We start from the raw sequence: 21,678 nt of genomic DNA, 5'->3' as shown, positions 1-21,678 counted from the left end.
CAGACTTGTCTGTTTGGTGTCTGCTTGCAGCATTCAATCTGCTTTCACATCCCAAGAGACTGGCTCAGTAACAAATTCAACTGACCAAAAGTAAAGCATGTAAACAAGAGAGCTTCCGGCATAACCACACTCACCCACATGGGGGAGGGGGTACACAACTTTCACTTATGACTCATAAAACATCAACGCTCTTTGGTTATTTTTTTAAAATGCACTGAATTGAACAAGACAACAATTCTACATCACGAACTGTATAGAGATATAGCAACCGACAACAGAAAATACTAAAGAGACAAAGCACACTTCCCTTGAGTTCTCTCAGAATTCAACTGAAACTATGAAGCACTTCATCTCTCCCAAGCCTTCAACCACGACACTCACTTGTCCAGACTTCTACGAGCCAATATTTGAAAACAGTCATATTGGACTTGAAACGTTAATTCTGTTCCACAGATGTTGCCAGACCTCCTGAGTTTCTCAAGCACTTTGTTTTTATTTCAGATATTGAGCATTACTTGACCTCCACAGACAGCAAGATGCACTTCAGGTTCCATGTTCACACCCAGTTGCCCCCAAACCTGTCAATTCCCTCAGTTGAGGGGTGACAGCTTCAGGACAGAAGGGGCAGAGAACAGAGACTCAAAATCCATCAACATAAATTTACAAAAGACCATGCAACATGACCTTAGACATCCCAGGTTCGGTTGAATTAGACAGGCGGGGAGGTGCACGCAGGAGGGAAGGAAAGACCCCCTCTAAATACTTAATACACTCCCAAGCACTGACATCCAAAGGTAATGACAGAAATAGGACAGTGGCAAAACAAAGTTAGAAGGTAAACGGTTGCACGAATGGAAGTGTGTTGAGAGGGGAGCAGACCCAAGAGATTGATACCCTCCCAACACAACACATACAATCCTTCCCCAAAATCCCAGGGTTCCTAATCGGTGATGGTAAAATTAAGTTAATGGCGAATGTAAATCACTGAACAAATCATCCACTAGAAAATACACTGGCAAGGGAGTTTAAATGATCTGTAAAGTGTAGAAGGGCTTACCTGATCAGACTCATTGAGTGGAGGTAACGGTGTTCTGGTGGTCATCTCTGGACTTTGAAAAGGGGATCCCACACACGCACAGAGATGAAACAAGAACTTTTTAAATAAAAAAAGGAAGGGGGGGGGGGGGAGGAGGAACACTAGAGAATATTTACAGCGCACAGAGACATCCAACAGCCCCTAAAACAAACTAGTTTGAAATGATCAAAAATCAGGGACAAAAAAAACAGAATTGCAGCGTTGGTGCTGACAGGAAAGAGATTCCAGCAGAAAGAAAATCGTATAAAGATCATAAAAATTAACAAATAAAATTACAATAAAAGTTGCCCTGTCCGGGATTGGAAAGGTCGAGGGGAGAGGGTCCTCACATCTGCGGCGGTGATCGGCGGAACTGAGGAGCAACCCGGTTTGTTCTTCACTCGAGCCCCGAGGCTTCAGGGGCCGGGGAGGAATCCGGAGGGAGGTCTCCGAAAACTTGTGGGGTCAGGGGCTTGGGTCGGCGGGGGCGGGGGTTAAAACACCAACACACACCCGGGTGTTTGTATCTTACTTTCACCTCCCTCTTTCCCCCACCCCCGTTACCCTCCTGCCCCGGTTCTTGCTATTGCCCCCTCCCTCCCTCTCGATACCCGCCGGCGCCCGGACTTTCGCCTCTGAGGAGAAAGCCGGAACCCCACTCTCCCTCTCACTATCTGAACCCGGCAAGATGGCCGCCTCGGCAATCTTCGGCGAGTTCCGCCGTCTCCACCTCCCCACGATCCTGACGGCCCTTCCCATCCGAAAAGCCCCTCGGCCACCAATGAACCCTCTCGGCAATTTCCGCCATACACCCACCGTCCCTCCCTGGGAGGGGACGGTGCGTTCGGGAACCTTCGGTCGTTTCGGAATAGTCCGTGGGAGGAAAGCTACGTCAGAGGCGGGTTGTCTTTTCCTGAGAGCGCTTTCGGTACTTCTCGGTTCTTTCCGGAACCTGAGCACGGCTTTCGGATCGTTCCGGAGATGATCGGTCTTTTCCGCCGTCATGTCGATATTGCAGGAGGAATGAGTGAAGGAAGGGAGTGGGTTGAGGAAACATACAAACAGATAGAGTTAGATGGGGAGGAGGAGCACTTGAACTTGAAGAGAAATGGGATGGAGCACTTGAGAGATGTGAACCTGCAAACCCATCAGGAATAGAATGGGGTGATGACCACATCATGTTCAAATCTCCAGCCTTTGCAGTCCACTGCTTTTAAAGCTCAGTTTGTGATACAGAGTGATGCCAGCACTGTGGGTTCAATTCTTACACGGTTTGAGATTACTATGAGGGTTTCTCCTTCTCAAACTAGTAGCAAATTGCTGCAGATGCTGGAATCTGTACTGAAGACAACAAATGTTGGAGGTTATCTGATGAAGATTCATCTCAACTCAAAACTTTAGCTGACTCTCTCTCCATGGATGCTGCATGGCCAGCTGTGATTGTCAGCATTTATTGTTTTCAGTATCCTTCTCAACCTCTCCCTTCATTGCCAGTTATCTATTTCTCTCTGTCTCTCTCTCTCTAATGAGAGAGCCAGCCCTATGGTCTGGTAATACTATGGTGACTTTACCTTTTTTATTGCATTGAATGGATTGTTCGGCCTCTTCCTAGTCTAGAATGAATGTATAATTTCAAGTCCTCAGAATGTTCCTTTCAGCCAATGAAGGACTTTTTGAAATATAATCCTGTTATAGTGTCAGAAAACTGGCAGTAAATTTGTGCATCAAACATGGTCTGATAACGACTAGATCATCTACTTTAATTACAGTATAAAAATGTTGTATGTTGGCTCCAGCTGCTTCATCAATGACCTTCCCTCCACTTGAAGGTCAGAAATAGGGATGTTCACTGATGATTTCACAAAGTTCAATTCTTGCAGCTCCTCAGATACTGAAGCAGTCCATGTCCAAATGCAGCAAGTGCTAGACAATATACAGTTGTTAAATGACAAGTAATATTCATGACACACAACTGTCAGACAATAAGCATCTTCAACAAGAGAAAATCAAATCATCACCTCTCGTCATTCCATGCCATGACCATCACTGAATCTCCTGCTATAAACATCTGATGAGAATGAGCCATGTAAGTACTGTGGCTACACAAAAGCAAGTCAGAAAGTGCAGCAAGTTGCAAAATCAAAACTCCGAAACTCCCTCCTTAACAGCATTGTGAATACCCCAACAGCACAAGGACTGCAGTGGCTCAAGAAGGCAGCTCGCCACCACCTTCTCAAGGGGCAATTTAGGACAGGCAACAAATTCTGGCCCAACCAGCAATGCCCATATTTTATGAATGAATGAATAAAAGAAAAAGACTTTAGAAGTGCAGAAATAAACTGGGACTTAGTCCCTTCTCCAAGCAAAAGACCAAGGCACATTGCCATTTGAAAGTGGTTGCTATGTACAAATCCGGCAGTTCTTTGGCCTACAATACAACCAGGAGGAGAAAATGAGGACTGCAGATGCTGAAGGTCAGAGTTGAGAGTGAGGTATGACCATTCCCTCTGCGACTCCCTTGTCAGATCTACACCGCACACCAGTCCACACCCCACTCCCGGCACCTTCCACTGCCATTGCGGGAATTGCAAAACCTGCACCCACACCTCCCCCCTCACTTCCATCCAAGGCCCCAAAGGATCCTTCCACGTCCTACTCTCCATTAACCGACTAACCATGGACATTTACGACAAGCCCACCTCCTCCCACCCTACCTCCTGTAAAAACACTATCCCTTATTCCCATTTCCTCTATTTGCTCCGTATCCATTCCCAGGATGACCAATTCCACTTAGAAAATCCCAGATGGCCTCCTTAATCCAATACCGCAATATCCCTTCCCACGTGGTCGACGATGCTCTCCAGCAAATCTCTTCCACTTCCCATCCCTCCACCCTTGAACCACACCCCTCCTAACAAGGACAGAACCCCCAGTCCTCACCTTATACCCCACGAACCTCCATATACATTGCATCATCCTCCTCCACCTACAAACGGACCTCACCACCAGAGATATATTTCCTTTCCCACCCCTATCAGTGCTCCTAAGAGACCATTCCCTCTATGACTCCCTTGTCATTTCTTTTCTTTCATATATTTAAGTGCATTGTTTGGTTTTAATTAGTTGATATAAAGCTAAGGCTTACAATGGCAGGGGACTTCAGACCTGTGGCATGTGCCTCTTGCTTGATGTTGGAGCTCAGGGACGTGGCTGACGTTCCTGCCTCTTACGCTTGCAAGAAGTGTGTCCAGCTGCAGCTCTTGTTCAACCACGTGATGGCTCTGAAGCTGCAGATTGACTCACTGTGGAGCATCCGCGATGCTGAGGAAGTCATGGATAGCACGTTTAGTGAACTGGACACACCGCAGTTTTGAGTTGCTGAGAGAGAGAGAGAGAGAGACAGTGGATGGGTGACAAAAAGGCAGAAAAAGAGTAGGAAGGGAGTGCAGATGTCCCTTGCGATCATCTCCCTCCAAAACAGGTAATACTGTTTTGGATACTCGTGGGGGAGATGGCTCACCAGGGGAGGGCAGCAATTGCCAAGATCATGGCACCATGGCAGGCACTGCTGTTCAGAAGGGCGGGAAAAAGACTCATAGGGCCATAGTCATAGGGGATTCTATTGTAAGGGGAGTAGATAGGCGGTTCTGTGGCTGAAAATGGGACTCCCGGATGATATGTGGCCTCCCAAGTGCTCAGGTCAGGGATGTCACCAGACAGCTGCAGAGCTTTCTAAAAGGGGAGGGTGAACAGCCAGTTGTCTTGGCGCATATAGACACCAACAATATAAGTAAAAACCGAGATGAGGTCCTGAAAGCAGAATTCAGGGAGCTAGGAGAGAAGTTAAAAAGGAGGACCTCAAAGATAGTGCCATGTGCTAGCCAGCGTAGAAATGAAACAAATAGGCAGGATGAACACATGGCTTGAGGGATGGTGTAGGAGGGAGGGGCTCAGATTTGTTGGACATTGGGACTGGTTTTGGGGAAGGTGGGATTATTACAAATTGGACAGTCTACACCTGAACCAGACTGGAACTAATGTCCTTGGGGGAGTTTTTGCTACTGCTGTTGGGGAGGTTTTAAACTAATATGGCAGGGGGCTGGGAACCAGAAGAGAACAAGGTGGAAACTGGAGACTGTAAGAATCATGAAGTTAGCATTAATAAGGGGAAGAGTAGGCAGAGAGCAGATGAACGCAAAAGAACTGGTGGCCTGAAGTGCATATGCTTTCATGCAAGGAGTATAGTGGGTAAGGCAGATGAACTTAGGGCTTGGATTGGTGCCTGGGAGTATGACGTTATTGCCATCTCAGCGACTTGGTTGAAGGAAGAGCATGATTGGCAACTAAATGTTCCAGGATATAGTCGCTTCAGACAGAACAGGGAGGGAAGTAAAAGGGGGGGGGAGGTGTTGCGTTGCTGGTCAGGGATAATATCACAGCTGTGTTAAAGGAGGGCACTATGGAGGGCTTGAGTGGTGAGGCATTATGGGTGGAGCTGAGAAATAAGAAGGATGCAGTTACATTGTTCTGGCTGTATTACAGGCCTCCAAACAGTGAGCATGAGGTAGAAGAACAAATAGGTAAATAGATTATGGAAAGATATAGAGGCAACAGAGTGGTGGTGATGGGAGATTTTAATTTTCTGAATATTGACTGAGATACACTTAGTGTCAGAGGTCTGGATGGGACAGAATTTGTAAGAAGCATCCAGGAAAATTTTTGAGAGCAGTATGTCAATAGTCCGACAAGGGAAGGATCCATATGGACCTGATATTGGGGAATGAGCTAGGCCAGAGTAGAAGTTGCAATAGGGGATTTCTTTGGGAACAGTGACCACTTCTGTAAGTTTTAGAGTACTCATAGACAAAGATGAGAGTGGTCCTAAGGAAAGAGTACTAAACTGGGCCAAGGCCAATTATATCAAAATTAGGCAGGAGCTGGGAAATGTGGATTGGACACAGCTATTTGAAGGGAACTCCACATTTGAGATGTGTGGGAGGCTTTCAAAGATAGGTTAAAGATAGTACAGGATAGGCACGTCCCGTTGAAAGCAAAGGATAGAAATGGCAAGAGTCGTGAACCGTGGATGCCAGGAGAAATTGTACGACTAGCCAAGAGGAAAAGGGAAGCATACATAAGGTCCAGGCAGCTAAGAACAGAACAGGCCCTGGAGGAATATCGGGAAAATAGGACCAATATTAAACGAGGAATCAAGCGGGCTGACAGGGGTCATGAAATAGCTTTAGTGAGCAGAATTAAGGAGAATCCCAAAGCATTTTATTCTGATACAAGAAGCAAGCGGGCAACTAGAGAAAGGATTGGTTCACTCAAGGATAAGGAGGGAAGGTTGTGTGTTGAACCTGAGAAAATGGGTGAGATTCTGAATGATTACTTTGCATCAGTGTTCACTGAGGAGAGGGACATGATGAATCTTGAGATTAGAGATAGAAGTTTGGTTACTCTGGATCACGTTGACATAAGTAGGGAAGATGTGTTGAGTAGGCTAGAGATTATTAAGGTGGATAAATCCCCAGGACTGGATGGGATCTATCCCAGGTTGCTGAGGGAGGCGAGAGAGGAAATAGCTGGGGACCTGACAGATATCTTTGTAGCATCCTTAAACACAGGTGAGGTGCCGGAGGACTGGAGAGTTGCTCATGTTGTTCCCTTGAACAAGAAGGGTAGTAGGGATATTCCAGGTGACTACAGACCAGCGAGCCTGATGTCAGTGGTAGAAAAGTTTCTGGAGAAGGTACTGAGGGATAAAATCTATTTATATTTAGGAAAGAATCGACTTATCAGTGATAGGCAACATGGCTTTGTGCAAGGGAGATTGTGCCCTTACCAACCTAATAGAGTTCTTTGAGGAAGTGACCAAGTTGATAGATGAGGGAAAGACTGTAGATGTCATATACATGGACTTTAGTAAGGCATTTGATAAGGTTCCCCATGGTAAACTAATGGGAGAAAGTGAAGTCACATAGTGTGCAGGGTGTTCTAGCCAGGTGGATAAAGAACTGGTTGAGCAACAGGAGACAGAGAGTAGTAGTTGAAGGGAGTTTCTCGAAATGAAGAAGGTGACCAGTGGTGTTCCACAGGGATCAGTGCTGGGGCCACTGCTATTTGTGATATACATAAATGATTTGGAAGAGGGAACTGTCGGTATGATCAGCAAGTTTGTAGATGACACAAAAATTGGTGGAGTAGCAGAAAGCATAGGGGACTGTCAAAGAATACAGGAGAATATAGATAGACTGGTGAGTTGGACAAAGAAGTGGCAGATGGAGTTCAATCCAGGCAGATGTAAGGTGATGCATTTTGCAAAGTCTAATTCTAGAGCAAATTATACAGTAAATGGAAGAGCCTTGGGAAATGTTGATGAGCAGAGAGATCTGGGAGTTCAGAACCATTACACCCTGAAGATTGCTGCACAGGTGGATAGAGTGGTCAAGAAGGCATATGGTATGTTTGCCTTCATCGGATGGGGTAATGAATAGAAGAGCTGGCAGATCATGTTAAAATTGTACAAGACATTGGTTTGGCCACATTTAGAATACTGTGTACAGCTCTGGTCACCACATTACCAAACGGATGTGGACGCTTTGGAGAGGGTGCAGAGAAGGTTTGTGAGGATGTTGCCTGGTATGGAAGGTGCTCGCTATGAAGAGAGGTTGAGTAATTGAGGATTGTTTTCATTAGAAGAAAGGAGATTAAGGGGGGACCTGATTGAGATTTACAAAGTCATGAAGGGAATAGACAGGGTAGATAGAGATAAGCTTTTTCCCAAGGTGAAGTATTCAATAACGAGAGGTCACGCTTTCAAGGTAAGAGGTGAAAAGTTTAACGGGGACACACGCGGCAAGTACTTTACACAGAGGGTGGTAGGTGCCTGGAATGCATTGCCAGCAGAGGTAGTAGAGGCAGGCACAGTAGATTCATTTAAGATGCATCTGAATATATTCATGAGTAGATGAGGAGCAGAGGGATGCAGATGCTTAGGAATTGAGCGACAGGTTTGGACTGTGGATTTGGATCAGCTCAGGTATGGAGGGTCGAAGGGCCATACCTGAGCTGTAAATTTTCTTTGTTCTTTTTGTTCTTTGTCAGATTCATGCCCCCCACTAGCCCAGACCCCACTCCCAGCACCTTCCCCCTGCCACCACAGGAAGTGCAAAACCTCCACCCACACCTCCCCCCTCACCTACATCCAAGCAGTTGCTGGAGATTACAGCGGGTAAGGCAGCATCTCAGGCGCAGGAGAATCAATGTTTCGGGCAAAAGCCCTTCATCAGGAATGAGCTCTAGCTCATTCAGCACTACACTCCCAATTATAAACGATCCTTCCACATCCGACACACCACACAATACAGCCAGGTAGGGAACCAGAGAACTGCTTCATTAGCTGTGTCAAGTGAAAGGCCTCATCCGCATTTAGGGTTTATCATTCAATATCCAATCAATTTGTTGAGTGTACTCATCATCTGCCAGGCTGAGATCAGTCAACATTTGACACACAGCTGGTCAGGTAGAAGCCTGTCATCTGCTCTGAATGCTGCTTGCTGGTTTCACAGAAGTTTGAATGTTTGAGAATGTGGTCTGTTTCAGGAAGGATCACCACAGCCCACAGCATACTGGCTCAGGACGTGTCATCAGGAACAACTTTCATCTTACATAAGACAGTTATAACCACACATAGAACATAGAAAAATACAGTGCAGTACAGGCCCTTCAGCCCTCGATGTTGCACCGATCCAAGCCCACCTAACCTACACTAGCCCACTATCCTCCATATGCCTATCCAATGCCCGTTTAAATGCCCATAAAGAGGGAGAGTGCACCACTGTTACTGATAGGGCATTCCATAAACTCACGATTTGCTGAGTAAAGAATCTACCCCTAACATCAGTCCTATACCTACCACCCCTTAATTTATAGCTATGCCCCCTCGTAATATTTGACACCATAAGTGGAAAAAGGTTCTCATGGTCAACCCTATCTAAACCCCTAATCATCTTGTACACCTCTATCAAGTCACCCCTAAACCTTCTTTTCTCCAATGAAAACAGCCCCAAGTGCCTCAGCCTTTCCTCATACGATCTTCCTACCACACCAGGCAACATCCTGGTAAACCTTCTTTGCACCCGTTCCAGTGCCTCCACATCCTTCCTATAGTATGGCGACCAAAACTGCACACAATACTCCAGATGCGGCTGCACCAGAGTCTTATACAACTGCAACATGACTTCTGGAACTCAATTCCTCTACCAATAAAAGCCAGTACGCCATATGCCTTCTTCACAGCACTATTTACCTGGGTGGCAACTTTCAGAGATCTGTGTACATGGACACCAAGATCCCACTGCTCATCCACACTACCAAGTATCCGACCATTAGCCCAGTACTCCATCTTCTTGTTACTCTGACCAAAGTGAATCACTTCACACTTACCTACATCTGATCATAGAACATAGAAAAGTACAGCACAGAGGCTGATGTTGTGCTGAAGATTATTCCTAATTTAAAATAAAAATAACATAGCCTACGCACCCCTTAATTCATTGCTGTCCATGTGCATGTCCAGTAGTCGCTTCAATGTCCCTAATGACTCTGCTTCCACCACCACCGCTGGCAACGCATTTCACGCATTCACTCTCTGCGTAAAGAATCTAACTCTGACATCTCCTCTTTACCTTCCTCCTAATATCTTAAAATTATGACCCCTCGTGCCAGTCAATCTTGCCCTGGGGAAAAGTCTCTGGCTATTGACTCTATCATTACCTTGTATACTTCAATCAGGTCACCTCTTTTCCTCCTTTCCTTCAGAGAGAAAAGTCCGAGTTTTTTCAACCTCTCTTCGTAAGGCAAGCCCTCCAGTCAAGGCAGCATCCTTGTGAACCTTCTTTGCAGCCTCTCCAAAGCCTCCGTGTCTTCCCTATAATAGGGTGACTAGAACTGAACACAATATTCCAAGTGTGGTCTCACCAGGGTCTTGAAGAGCTGCAGCAAAATCTCGCAGCTCTTAAACCCGATCCCCCTGTTAATGAAAGCCAAAACACCATGTGCTTTCTTAACAACCCTATCCACTTGGGTGGCAACTTTGAGGGATCTATGCACTTGAACACCAAGGTCCCTCTGTTCCTCCACACTGCCAAGAATCCTGTTTTTAATCCTATATTCAGCATTCAACTTCAAGCTTCCAAAATGCAACACTTCGCATTTATTCAGGTTGAACTCCATCTGCCATTTCTCAGCCCAGTTCTGCATCCTGTCTGGGTCACGCTGCAGCCTGCAATAGTCCTCGATACTATCAACGGCACGTCCAACCTTTGTGTCCTTGGCAAATTTACTAACCCACCCCTCAACCTCCTCATGCAAGTCATTTATAAAAACTACAAAGAGCAGAGGCCCAAGAACAGAAACCTACAGGACACCACTCACCATTGACCTCCAGGCAGAATACTTTCCATCTACAATCAATCTTTGCCTTCTGTCAGCCAAGCAATTCTGAATCCAGATAGCCAAATCTCGCTGTATCTCATACCTCCTGACTTTATGAACGAGCTTACGATGGGGAACCTTATTAAATGCCGTGCTGAAGTCTATATACATCCACTCTCGACCTTCGTTGACCTGTCTCATCACCTCCTCAAAGGACTCAATAAGATTTGTGAGGCATGACCTGCCCCTCACAAAACCATGCTGACTGCCTTTAACCACGCTATACTTTTCCAAATAGTCATAAATCCTGTCCCTCGGAATTCTTTCCAAAACCGACTGACCACAAACGTAAGACTGACTAGTCTGCAATTGCTAGAGATTTCCCTATTTCCCTTCTTGAAAAGAGGAACAACATTCGCCTCCCTCCAATTCTCCAGTATGACTCCAGTGGAGAGTGAAGAAGCAAAGATCTTCGCCAGTAGCTTAGCAACCTCCTTTCTCACTTCCCGGAGCAACCTAGGGTAAATCTGGTCTGACCCTGGGGACTTATCAATCTTAATGTTTGCCAAAATTTCCAGCACATCAACTTCATCAATCTTGATCTGTTCAAGCCTGTTTCCCAGCTCCTCAAAGTTCTCATTCACAACAAAGTCCCTTTCCTTGGTGAAAACCAAAGCAAAAAACTCTTTAGGGCTTCCCCTATCTGCTCAGACTCTATGTGCAAGTTCCCTCCGCTATCCCTCACCGGTCCTACCTTCTCCCTGATCATTCTCTTATTCCTCACATATGAGTAAAATGCCTTTGCCTAATCCTTCCTGCCAAGCCTTTTTCATGCCCCCTCCAGACTCTCCTCAGTCCATTTCTGAGCTCCTTTCTAGTAAGCTTGTAATCTTTTAAAGCTGTGCCAGATCTTTGCTTCCTCCACCTTACATAAGTTGCCTTTTTCCTTTTGATGTGAAGCTCCTCTGTTCTCATCATCCAAGGCTCCTTAATCTTACCCTTTCTTGCCTGTCTCAGAGGAACAAACTTGTGCATCACTTGCAACATCTGCTCCTTAAACATGTCTGTTGTGCCCTTTCTGTGGAACAATTACTCCCAATCTGTACTTCCCAAGTCCTGTCTGATAGCGTCATAATTTCCTTTTCCCCAATTAAATATCTTCCCTTGGTAACTGCTCCTTTCTTTCTCCAAGGCTATGGTAAATGTGAGGCAGTTGTGGTCACTGTCACCAAAGTGTTCTCCCACTGCGAGACCTGACACCTGTCCTGGTTCATTGCCAAGCACCAAATCCAAAATGGCCTCTCCCCTTGTCAGTCTGTCTACTTACTGAGTAAGGAAACCCTCCTGAACACACCTGACAAAAACGGCTCCATCCAAACCATCTGCACTAAGGAGGTTCCAGTCGATATTGGGAAAGTTGAAGTAACCCATAACATCAACCCCACTACATCTGCATTTTTCCAAAATTTGCCAGCCTATGAGTTCTTCAATCTCACTACTGCTATTAGGGGCTCTGTAGAAAACCCCCAATGAGATAGCTGCTCCGTTGCTATTCCTAACTTCCACCCATACTGAATCAGTAGACAAACCTTCCTCAAAAACCTTCCTTTCTGTAGCTGTGATGGCACAGATCAATAGAGAATCTGTCATTCTTCTTATAAGTGGGAAATATTAAATGTTCAGTGTTTATCTTTGTTTAAATCTTGTGTGTACACTTACTATTCTTTAACACTTTTTATTGAGAACAGAGCCTAAGTAGTTAGATGTAATTGTTCACTTGGCTAATAGGGGGCAATGTGGGACAAGTTTCTGATTTGGCTGTTCTCAACCCTGTCAACACCTTGTGATAAAACAATCATAAAATCAACAAAACTGAGCACAGCCACATGCAATGTGCAAATAATGGGTAAAAGGTTGATTCTAGTGTGCTTGTAATGCAGTCATAGTGTCCCTAGCTCTGAACCAGGAGTCATAGACTTAGACAGCACAGAAACAGAATCTTTGGTCCAACTCATCTACACCGACCAGATATTTTAAACCGACTTAGTCCCATTTGTCAGCATTGGCCCATATGCCTCTAAACTCTTCCTATTCATATACCCATCCAGACACCTTTAAAATATTGTAATTGTATCAGCCTCTGCCAGCTCCTCCAACAGTTCATTCCATACACTCACCACCCTCTGCGTGAAAATATTGTCCCTCAGGTCCGTTTTACATCTTTCCCCTCTCACGTTAAATTTACACCTTCTAGTTTTGGACTTCCCTACCCTTGGCTATTCACTCTATCAATGCCCCTCATGATTTTATAAACTTCTATAAGGTCACAGTCCCATCTGCTCCAGAATTCTGTAATAGCATTCCTGAACAGGTTGATTAGAAAATAAAACTAAAAATCAATTCTAGTGCACTGTAGTTTAATGGTATGTCCCTACCTATGAGCCCGAAGACCCAGGTTTAAGTTCCATCTGCTCCTGAAGTCTGTAATAACATTTTGGAACAACTTAATAAGAAACCATAAAATTTGATTTTATACCATCAAAGACTTTCCAGATTTCAGGTATCCACTGATACACTATCAACAAGACCACAGTAATTTTACTCATTTACGTCTCTAAATAAGATTTTATTTTTAACTCCAATTACTCAACGAAGAAATGTTAAACCTTCATTAATCGTTGATCAGACTGTAGTACGACGATTGTGTCTAACTCCAGACTTTAACATAGAAAGGATGTCCCACTCCTGGGCAGCTTTGTGGTAAACACAGGCGTCCCAGGAAGTCTCCATGTAAACAAAGTTAAAAATCACATAATACCAGGTTATAGTCCAACAAGTTTATTTGGAAACACTAGCTTTTGGAGTGCTGCTCCTTCATCAGGTGCTTCCAAATAAACCTGTTGGAGTATAACCTGGGTTCTAGAATTGATTTTTAGTTTTATTTTCTAATCAACCTGTTCAGGAATGCTATTACAGAATTCTGGAGCAGATGGGACTGTGACCTTATAGAAGTTTATAAATCATCCCTGGAAACACTGACCCTTCCGCATGCAGTCTCCCCGTAAATGCAGGCCTGCTCCTGGTCAGTCTCCTTTTAACTCAGGTCTGCTCCCAAGAAGTTTCCCATTGTATACAGGCCCGCTCTGGGCTGGGGGGGGGGGGGGGGGGGGAGGTCCCTGTAAATGTGACATAGGACAACATACACTGTCTCAATGTAAACGGTTAGGCTGTGTACACTGTCTCAGTGTGAGAGACTAGTCTGTATACACTGTCTCAGTGTGTGGGGCTAGACGGTGTGTGTGTGTGTGTGTGTGTGTGTGTGTGTGTGTGTGTGTGTGTGTACGCGCATGCGCATGCATATGTGCACACACAGGGTGTATGTGTGTGTAAGTGTGTGGGTTTGTAAAACACAAGAAATAATTGATTTCAGTCAATGATCAGGTGGATGTAGGGAAGATTATTCCTCTTCTAGGAGGATGAAGGACAAGGTGATGTTTAAAAATCAGCAATTGCCCATTTAAGGCAAAGATGAAGAGAAATATTTTCTGTCAAAGAGTCATGTGTGTTTGAAACTCTCTGCCTCAAATTGCAAGGGAAGCAGAGTCTTTAAATATTTTTAAGTCCGAGGTGGATAGAAGTTTGATAAGCAAGGTGGTGAGAGTTTGTGGAAATGTGGAATAATCAGGTCAACTGCGATCTTACTGAAAGGACGCAGGCCCAAGGTGATGAATTACTTACTCATCCTCCTTATTTTGCCTTAGTGACACTTCCTTGCCTTGGGTTCACAAGTGCTATATAGTTGACCCTGGAAGGTTGGGGAGAGTGAGAAGATACAATTTCATTTCATGGGTCACGGAGTTTCACTTCTAAGGTCATGGAGTTATAGACCAGTACAGCAGGAAACAGAGCCTTCGGTCCAACTCGTCCATCCAAACAGACATCCTAAATTAATCTAATCCCATTTGCTAGCATTTGGCCCATATCGCTCTAAACCCTTCCTATTCATATAACCATCTGGATGCCTTTTAAATGCTGTATTTGTACAAACTTCCACCTCCTCCTTTGGCATCATCTTCTGTGTGAAAAAGTTGCCCCTTAGGTCCATTTTAAATCTTTCCACTCTCACCTTAAAGCTATGCCTTCTAGTTTCGGACAGGCCAACCATGGGAAAAGACCAGGGCTGTTCACCCTATCCATGCCCCTCAAGATTTTATGAACCTCTATAAGGTCACCCCTCAGCCCCTGACATGCCAGAGAAAATAGCCCCAGCCTATTCAGCCTCTCCCTATAGCTCAAAACCTCCAAACCTGGCAGCATCCAGGTAAATCTTTTCTGAACTGTTAGAGTGGGTGATGTTGGAAATGGGGTCAAAAAGTATGGCGCTGGAAAGCAGTCAGTCAGGCAGCATTTGAGGAGCGGGTGAGTCGATGTTTTGGGCATAAGCCCTTCATCAGGAACGCACCACACTTTTCGATTCTGACTCTCCCAACATCTGCAGTCCTCACTTTCTCCTAGATGCAAGAAACGGCATTGGATCCCGTTCCTTATGGGATTCTATGTGGCCAGCCCAGCTGCAGCGTAGATAGGATTAGGATCCTTATGATGGACATGATTCTCTGTGTACCTGAGCGGGTTATACCTGCAGCCTGGTGAGGAACTAAAATCCCTGAACTGACAAATCCTCTCCCCCTGTATCCTGTTATGGAGATTAGGGAAAAGGATGAGAAAATCCCAGGAATATTAATGCATGAAATTCCAAAGTTCCCAGAACAAAGTAATTTCCTAAACTGGCAGGATTGCCACCAGACACAGAAAGAACCAGCGACACCCAGTGGTGGCAGTGCTTGGCTGCAGTCACTCAGACTGGGAGTTTAACCTGAACATAATGCCAGAGAGCTGGGGTAGAGGGAGAGGGGATGGATCCTGATACATCACAGGGTGAAGGGCAGACAAAGGGTAAGGAGCAAATGGCGTTCATTACAAGAGGGTCTCAACTCAGAAGTAATTATACTTTGGTAAGGTTGCAACTGGAGTTTTGTGCATTTTGGGTCTCCTCGTATAAGAAAGGGTACACTTGCAGTGGAGGTTCACTCAGCTGATACCAGGGATACAATGTTAAAAATCACAATACCAGGTTATAGTCCAACAGGCTTAATTGGAAGCACTAGCTTTCGGAGAGTCGCTCCTTCATCAGGTGGTTGTGCTGGTGCTTCCAATTAAACCTGTTGGACTATAACCTGGTGTTGTGTGAGTTTTAACTTTGTACACCCCAGACCAACACCGGCATCTCCAAATCATGGATTCCAGGGATGGCAGACCTGTCCAGTGAGGAGAGATTGGTTTGACTTGGCCTGTATTCACTGGAGTTGAGAAGGATAGCCATGGACTAAGGAGTGGCAAATGGAGTTTAATTTAGATAAATGCAAGGTGCTGCATTTTGGAAAGGTAAATCAGGGCAGGATTTATACACTTAATGGTGAGGTCCTAGGGAGTGTTGCTGAATGAAGAGACCTTGGAGAGCAGATTCATAGTTCCTTGAAAGTGGAATTGCAGGTAGAGAGGATAGAGAAGCAGGTGTTTGGTATGCTTGCCTTTATTGGTTAGTGCAATTAGTATAGCAGTTGGGAGGTGATGTTGCGGCTGTACAGTACATGGTGCAGTTACTTTTGGAGTATTGCATGCAATTGTTGTCCCCCACTGACAGAAAGGATATTGTGAAACTTGCAAGTATTCAGAAAAGATTTAGGAGAATGTTGCCAGGTTTGGAAGATTTGAGCTATATGGTGAGGCTGAATAGCTGGGGTTATTTTTCCTGGAGATTCAGAGGCTGAGGGTTTAGGAAGTCATGAGGGGCATGGATAGGGTGAGTAATCAAGATCTTTTCCCAGGGTGGGGGAGTCCAAAGCTAGAGGACAAAACTTTAAAGTTAGAGGGGAAAGATATAAAAGGGGCAACTTTTCACGCAAAGGGTGATGTGTGTATAGAATGAGCTGCCAGATGATGTGTTGGAGGCTAGTATGAATACAACATTTTAAAGGCATTTGGATGGTTATATGAATAGGAAGGGTTTAGAGGCATATGGGCCAAGGGCTGGAAAATGGGACTAGATTTATATAGGATATATGGTCATCATGGATGTATTTTACCAAAGAATCTGTTTCCATGCTGTATATCTCTATGACTTTAAGAGATCAGATTGAAATGTACAGAATTCTAACAGGGCTGGACAGATGAGATGCAGGGAGGATGTTTTCCCTTATTGTGGAGTCTAGAACCAGGGGACACAGTCTTAGGATAGAGGATAGACCACTTAGGACTGGGATGAAGAAACATTTCTTCACTCAGAGGGGTAGTGAACCTGTGGAATTCTCCACGACACAAAGCTGTGGAGGCAGTCACTGGATAGACTAAAAAAAATAGGTAAATGCTTATGCTTATCTTCTAAAAGCATCAAGCCTTCTGCCTGCTATACCCCCACCCCCTCCTCTCCACCTCCTATCCACCTTCCTCTCCACCCATCCCCTCCTGACCCCCATCCCTCACCTTCTATCCACCCATGCTCTCCTATCCAATCATCCCCACCAATTGCCCACCCCTCCTATCCCTCATCTCCTCCTAACTGCCATCCCCTCCAGTCCATCCCTCTCTTCCGATTCCCCCACCCCTCCATTACATCCTATATTTCCTCCTATCCATCTTCCATTCCTCCACTATCCTCCCTCCATCCTCTCCTATCCCCCACCTGTCAATTTTCTTCCTGCATTCCTCCTCCTATCCCCCTCCCATTCCCTCCTCTTATATCCTTCCCACCTCCATTGTCCCTTCTAATCCCTCCGATCCCTCTCTATTCCCTTCATCGCTGTTATTCGCCCTCTCGATCCCCATTGTATTCTCCTTCCTATTCCCCTCCTATTTCTCCTCTCTAATCCCTCCATTCTTCTCCCATTTCCCCTGTCAATCCTGTCCATCCTCTCTTGCTTCTATTCCCCCTGCCATTTCACTCCTACCTCCCTTCCATATCCTCCTCCTAGTCCCTATATTATCTCCCTCTGTTCGTCCACTCCAACCCCATGCTGTCCCCTTTCCCCTATTCCGCTTCCTGGTTGCTGTCAATGTAACTTTCTGGATGACAGCCTCTGATTGGCTGTTGATGATGTCACCATCACTACTGACTCCCCAGGTCCTAGTCACTGCACCCCCCAACTTTCTGCACTACATCACCTGACATTTCCCCCCTACCCCCACACATATACCGCCCAACCCTCATATTAGATTAGATTAGATTACTACAATGTGGAAAAAGGCCCTTGGGCCCAACAAGTCCACACCGACCCGCCGAAGCGCAACCCACCCATACCCCTACATTTACCCCTTACCTAACACTACGGGCAATTTAGCATGGCCAATTCACCTGGCCCGCACATCTTTGGACTGTGGGAGGAAACCGGAGCACCCGGAGGAAACCCACGCAGACACGGGGAGAACGTGCAAACTCCACACAGTCAGTCGCCTGAGTTGGGAATTGAACCCGGGTCTCAGGCGCTGTGAGACAGCAGTGCTAACCACTGTGCCACCGTGCAGCCCACACATGTATGTATCTCCACACATACACTCTCCCACCCTCCAACACCTTCCTCACCCTCCAACACCTTCCCCACCCAAACACCTGCCAACACACACACATTTCCCCACCCACAAACCCCCCTACAAATACAGTCCCAGCACCGCACTACATCCCCCACACGCACACACATTATCCGCCCATTACACACTATTACATAATACACCTACACACACACACATTCTCCACCCTCACACCCTCCCACACACACACTCACATTCCCCCCATCACACACAACCCCCACGCTCCCCCTTCCCACACACACACACACACACACGTCACTCCTAACAGATATATCCCCCTGTCACCCCCCAGCTGACTGCAGATCCTTGTCCCTGCCGTCCCCCTAGCCCAGGCAGCCCCATCCCCAGCTCCTCCCGCTACCTCTGTCTCTGTTTTTGCACAAGAGGCCGCCCGGGTACATTCCAGGGGGATTTGCATTGAGCTGCCGCCTCAGAGGAGCGGGGGCTGGGAATGTTGCTGTGAGTCAGTCACTGCTGCAATGAGCCGGGGATTGCTGTGTGTCTGCATCAGTCAGTCTTCATTGTGCATTCATCCTGCCGCCTGGCTCTGCTCCCCCACCCCCAGCCCCCCGCAACCCTTACTCCTCCTCCCTCCCTCCCTCTGTCTCTCTCTCTCTGCTCTCTGCAATCTCCAATGCCTCCTTCTCTCTTTGATGAACGGCTGGTGGTTCAGGTACTGCAAAGGCCCCGGACACTGGCACTGCATCTCAACAAGACAGCACGTGTGGGGAGGACCCATCTGTCCCCCAGCCTGGACAGCCCTGAGATTACAGACCAGGTTCTGGGGCTGAAGAAGGCAAAGGCACTGGCTGAGAGCAGCAGGCAGTTCGGCCCAAAGTCAGTGGATAGCCCTCCACTGGATATTAGGGTCTCTGTGGGCCTGCCCCCACAAGACGTGGACAGCTTGCAGCTCTCCTTCAGGTCCCTGAGGAAGGCTTCCTTGGTTGGTCAGCAGCCCGGCCTCAGGGAGAGGGACAGTCCTTTGGAGGAGAGGCACGGGGCATCCCAAGCGCGTGGGGGTGCCTGCCTGCCTAGTCCCATGCCGTCCTGCCTCAGCGCCATGAAGCCTCTGAGGGGAAGCTGCTGGGGCTGCTGGAAGTTGGTGAGCCGTGATGAGCCGGTCTCCAGTTCCTGCCTGTCATGCAGAGGTGGCCTCAGGACCCTGGGATGTGGGTCGGCTCTCCGGAGAGTGGGCTGCTTGCCAAGCCTGCGGGCCATCAGCTGCCTCACCTGCGACCCCTCCCTAAGGTCTGTCAGCTCCTCCTGCAGTTTCTGCAGCAGTGACCCCATAGTGACCTTCAACCCCCGGGGCTCCAAGGCCAGCAAGGTGGAGGAGGCAGATGACAAGAAGGAGGAGGATGACTACAATGCCCACACCATCTGGCCAGAAGAGCTGGCCAAGAAGATGGGCAGCACCAAGGTCCAGCAGCAATCGGCTGTTATCCTGGACTGTCGCAATCTGGTGGAATTCACAAAGAGCCAACTGCAGGGTGCCATGAGGATCGGCTGGTCAGAGGGTCCAGGGAGGGGTGTGCCCGACCACGGGGGGCTGACCGTTTTTGATCTCCTCTCCAAAAACCAAGAGGCCAAGCCGCCGTGCGGAACAGCCTGGCACCAGCAGGCCAGCAGCTCCAAGCCAAGAGTCCGGAATCCCAGCAGATCCCTCACTCCACAGTCTCTCCACTTGATCCTGGATTCAATCCACAGGGAGGACCGGGACGGGCGAGGTAAGGATTGTGCAGTCAGTCTTAATTTCTACTGAGTTCTTGTGTATGTTTATGAGATGTTCTGCACTGTCTTGTTGGATGGAGGGGGAGGGTGTGTGTGCCTGAGAGAGAGAGTGTGTGTGCGTGTGTATACACATATTCATTCATGTTATTAAGAAGGCAAATAGAAAAGTGTCCTTCATTGCTAGAGGATGAAGTTTAAAAACAGGAAAGTTATGTTGCAGCTGTGTAGGGTGCTGGTGAGGCCACACCTGGAATACTGTGTACAGTTTCAGTCTCCTTACTTGAGAAAGGATTACAGTAGTGGGACTGGAGGAGGTTTGCTAGATTAATTCTGGAATTGTAAGGGTTGGCTTATGAGGACAGATTAAGTAGACTGTGACTATACTTATTGGAATTTAGAAGAATGCGGGGGGGGGGTTCTTATAGAAACATATAAAATTATGAAGGGAATAGATACGATAGAAGCAGGGAGGTTGTTTCTACTGGCAGGTGAAACTAGACCTAGGGGCATAGCCTCAAAATAAGACAAAGCAGATTTCAAATTGAGTTAAGGAGGAACTTCTTCATCCAAAGCGTTATGAATCTATGGAATTCCAGTGAAGCAGTAGAGACTACCGCGTTGAATATTTTTCAAGCGAAATAGATTTTTGAACAGTAAATTGAAAAATTGGAAGTGTAGTGGATAGCCAAGAAGGTAACCTCAGAGTACAACACGATCTTGATCAGATGGGCCAAGGAGTGGCAGGTGGAGTTTAGTTCAGATAAATGTGAGGTGCGGCATTTTGAAAAGGAAATCAGAGCAGGACTTATACACTTAATGGTAAGGTCCTGGGGAGTGGTGTTGAACAGAGACCGTTGGTGCAGGTTCATAGTTCCTTAAAAGTGGGGTTGCAGGTGATAGTGAAGAAGGCATTTGATTTGCTTACCTTTATTGGTTAGTGCATTGAGTATAGGAGTTGGGAGGTCATGTACAGGACATTGGTTTGGCCACGTTTGGAATGTTGCATGCAATTCTTGTCTCCCTTCGAAAGGAAGGATGTTGTGAAACCTGAGAAGGTTCAGAAAAGATTTACAAGGATGTTGCCAGGACTGGAAGGTTTGAGGTATAGGGAAAGGCTGAATAGGCTAGGTCTATTTTCCCTGGAGTGACAGAGGCTGAGGTGTGACCTTACAGAGGTTTATAAAACCATGAGGGCCATGGATAAGGTAAATAGGCAAGATCTTTTCCCCTGGATGGGAGAGTCCAAAACTAAAGGACATAGGCTTAATGTGAGAGGGGAAAGATTTAAAAAGGACCAAACGGGCAACTTTTTCACGCAGAGGGTGGTGCATGTATGGATTATGCTGACAGAGGAAGAGGTGGAGGCTGGTGCGATAACAACATTTGAAAGGTATCCCGATGGTGTCACGAACAAGAAGGATTTAGAGGGATATGAGCTAAAATGCTGGCAAATGGGACTAGATTTATAGAGGATACCTGGTCAATATGGATGAGTTGGACCGAAGGGTCTGTTTCTGTTCTGTATATGTCTATGACTCTAAAGGAATTAAGGGTTGTGGTGAGGGGTGGGTAAGTGGAGACCTGAGTCCACACAAAGATCGGCTATGATTTTATTGAATGGTGGAGCTGACTAATAGCCAAATGGCCTAACCCTGCTCCTTTTTTTTTATGTTTTTGTGTATTTAACTGTGTGTGTGTGTGTGTGTGTGTGTGTGTGTGTGTGTGTGTGTGTCTATAGCTATGTGCGTATGTTACTATGTATGTGTGAATGTATATTGTGTTCGATTGTA

The 21,678-nt window shown here is 46.4% G+C and overlaps 1 protein-coding gene across 3 annotated transcripts in view; it reads right to left on the bottom strand.

Moving 5' to 3' along the window:
* The window catches only part of mark2b (MAP/microtubule affinity-regulating kinase 2b), a 171,242-nt gene extending 169,496 nt beyond the window's left edge, over positions 1-1,746 (bottom strand). For 2 of the 3 annotated variants that reach the window (XM_060855447.1, XM_060855448.1), the window contains exon 1: positions 1,058-1,745. In XM_060855447.1, the coding sequence (XP_060711430.1) occupies positions 1,058-1,102 (45 nt within the window). In that variant the 5' untranslated portion in view covers positions 1,103-1,745. Of the gene's footprint in view, positions 1-1,057 lie in introns of all 3 variants that reach the window. The other variant, XM_060855450.1, reaches the window with a different exon arrangement.
* Between the last annotated feature and the right edge of the window lie 19,932 nt (positions 1,747-21,678).

This window comes from Hemiscyllium ocellatum, chromosome 46 (genome assembly GCF_020745735.1).
Source record: "Hemiscyllium ocellatum isolate sHemOce1 chromosome 46, sHemOce1.pat.X.cur, whole genome shotgun sequence".
In the NCBI taxonomy this organism is placed as follows: domain Eukaryota; kingdom Metazoa; phylum Chordata; class Chondrichthyes; order Orectolobiformes; family Hemiscylliidae; genus Hemiscyllium; species Hemiscyllium ocellatum.
This window is presented reverse-complemented; position numbering and strand designations above follow the sequence as displayed.